Source organism: Mus caroli, chromosome 6 (genome assembly GCF_900094665.2).
Source record: "Mus caroli chromosome 6, CAROLI_EIJ_v1.1, whole genome shotgun sequence".
NCBI classification, from domain to species: domain Eukaryota; kingdom Metazoa; phylum Chordata; class Mammalia; order Rodentia; family Muridae; genus Mus; species Mus caroli.
This window is the reverse complement of record NC_034575.1, coordinates 83592837-83594262: the sequence shown is the minus strand read 5'-3', so window position 1 is coordinate 83594262 and position 1426 is coordinate 83592837. Positions and strand designations below refer to the sequence as shown.

Sequence of the window (1426 nt, the reverse complement as noted above, 5' to 3'; positions counted from 1 at the left end):
GATGTGGGTAAAGACTTGACTGGGAAACACACTTCTGCAGAAAGAGCCGATGAAATGGCAGCTGCCCGAGTGGGCTTAGGGGAGCTGCTACTGTAAAGCTACCAGGATGGCACAAGNGAAAGACTGGCTTATTTCATAATTAAAAGTCAATGTAAGAAAATAAAACTCCCAATAATAAATGGAAAACCGTGTGTGTATATTTGGTAAACAATATTTTATATTTATCTTAATATTTAAAGTATTCTAAAATTGTAAGAAAAATTCAAACCAAACGGTAGGAAAATGGCTAAATTTACCAAAGAAATGCAATGGGCAATAAACATGTATTAAAACTTTGATCTCAGTGATAATTAGTGTTACACAGTGCTCATGAGTGAGCCACCATCCTCTTGTCAAAGTGGGAGAACACCTGGAGGACATGATGTCCTTTTATAGAGGACCTTTGTCCCACATCTGGATGTGCAGGGATTTAACCGAACAGGCCTGTCCGTGGTGGGCTAGTAAATGCTTAACAACAGGCTGTTTGATGGCAAGTTTGTTTCTGTGTAGAATTTGCCAATTTCTGTGGCCTAAATGTTCATGTCACGATTGATTCAAAGTNCTGCANGAGGGCTGGGAAGATGGCTCAGCAGAGCTCTAGCTGCTCTTCCATAGGACCCAAGTATGATTCCTGGAGCCCATGTGGTGGCTCACTGTCTGTATCTCCAACCCCTCTAATGGTTCCACAGGCGGCAGGCATGCGTGTGGTACACAGCTATACACGCAGGCAAAACACTCATACACATAAATCAAAACTGAATTAAAAAATAATCAAAATACTGTGACATACTGTCANTGATGCCAGGAGCTCAGTGTTATATAAACTTTCTACCACAGAGATAAATCACACCACAGGCATAAAAAGATGTGGTAAAGAACAGGAAATGACAAGTTTGGGATAACATTATCTTTGTATCTCCTTACTTTTAAAATGATGTGGGGTAGCTGTGTGCGTATGAGTACAGGTGTCCAAGGACCCCGNAGACATCAGCTTCCCTGGAGCTGACATGATGATGGGTCCCTCAGCTCCCCTGGGGCTGGTGTGATGGGTCCCTGTGCTAGCTGGGAACCAAAACCCGGTNCTATAAGAGAAATAAGCACTCTCAATTGCTGAGCCCTCTCTCTAGCTCCAACTTAACTGCTTCCTAGTACAAGATCTGCTCACTACATAAAAAGTATAACCTTTGGTCTTTCAGGGCTGCATGTATCTGCCAGGCAGTACAGTCAAAGAAATTGCCACAAACCCCGAAGAAGCTGGGAAATTTGTCTTTGAAGTTATTCCAGGTAGGTAGCCTGCATTTCCATCAAGGTGACGATCCGTTCAACCATGTTATGAACTCACAGTGGTCTTTCATATAGTTAAGAAGCTAGCATCAAGGGCTCAAGG

At 42.7% G+C, this 1426-nt stretch overlaps 1 protein-coding gene across 1 annotated transcript in view; it reads left to right on the top strand.

The window, feature by feature from the left end:
* Positions 1 to 1426, top strand: part of Arhgap25 (Rho GTPase activating protein 25) — a 74885-nt gene that overhangs the window by 38089 nt on the left and 35370 nt on the right. Inside the window, exon 3 of the mRNA XM_029478223.1 lies at positions 1236 to 1323. Coding sequence (XP_029334083.1) covers positions 1236 to 1323 — 88 coding nt within the window. The remainder of the gene's footprint in view (positions 1 to 1235; positions 1324 to 1426) is intronic.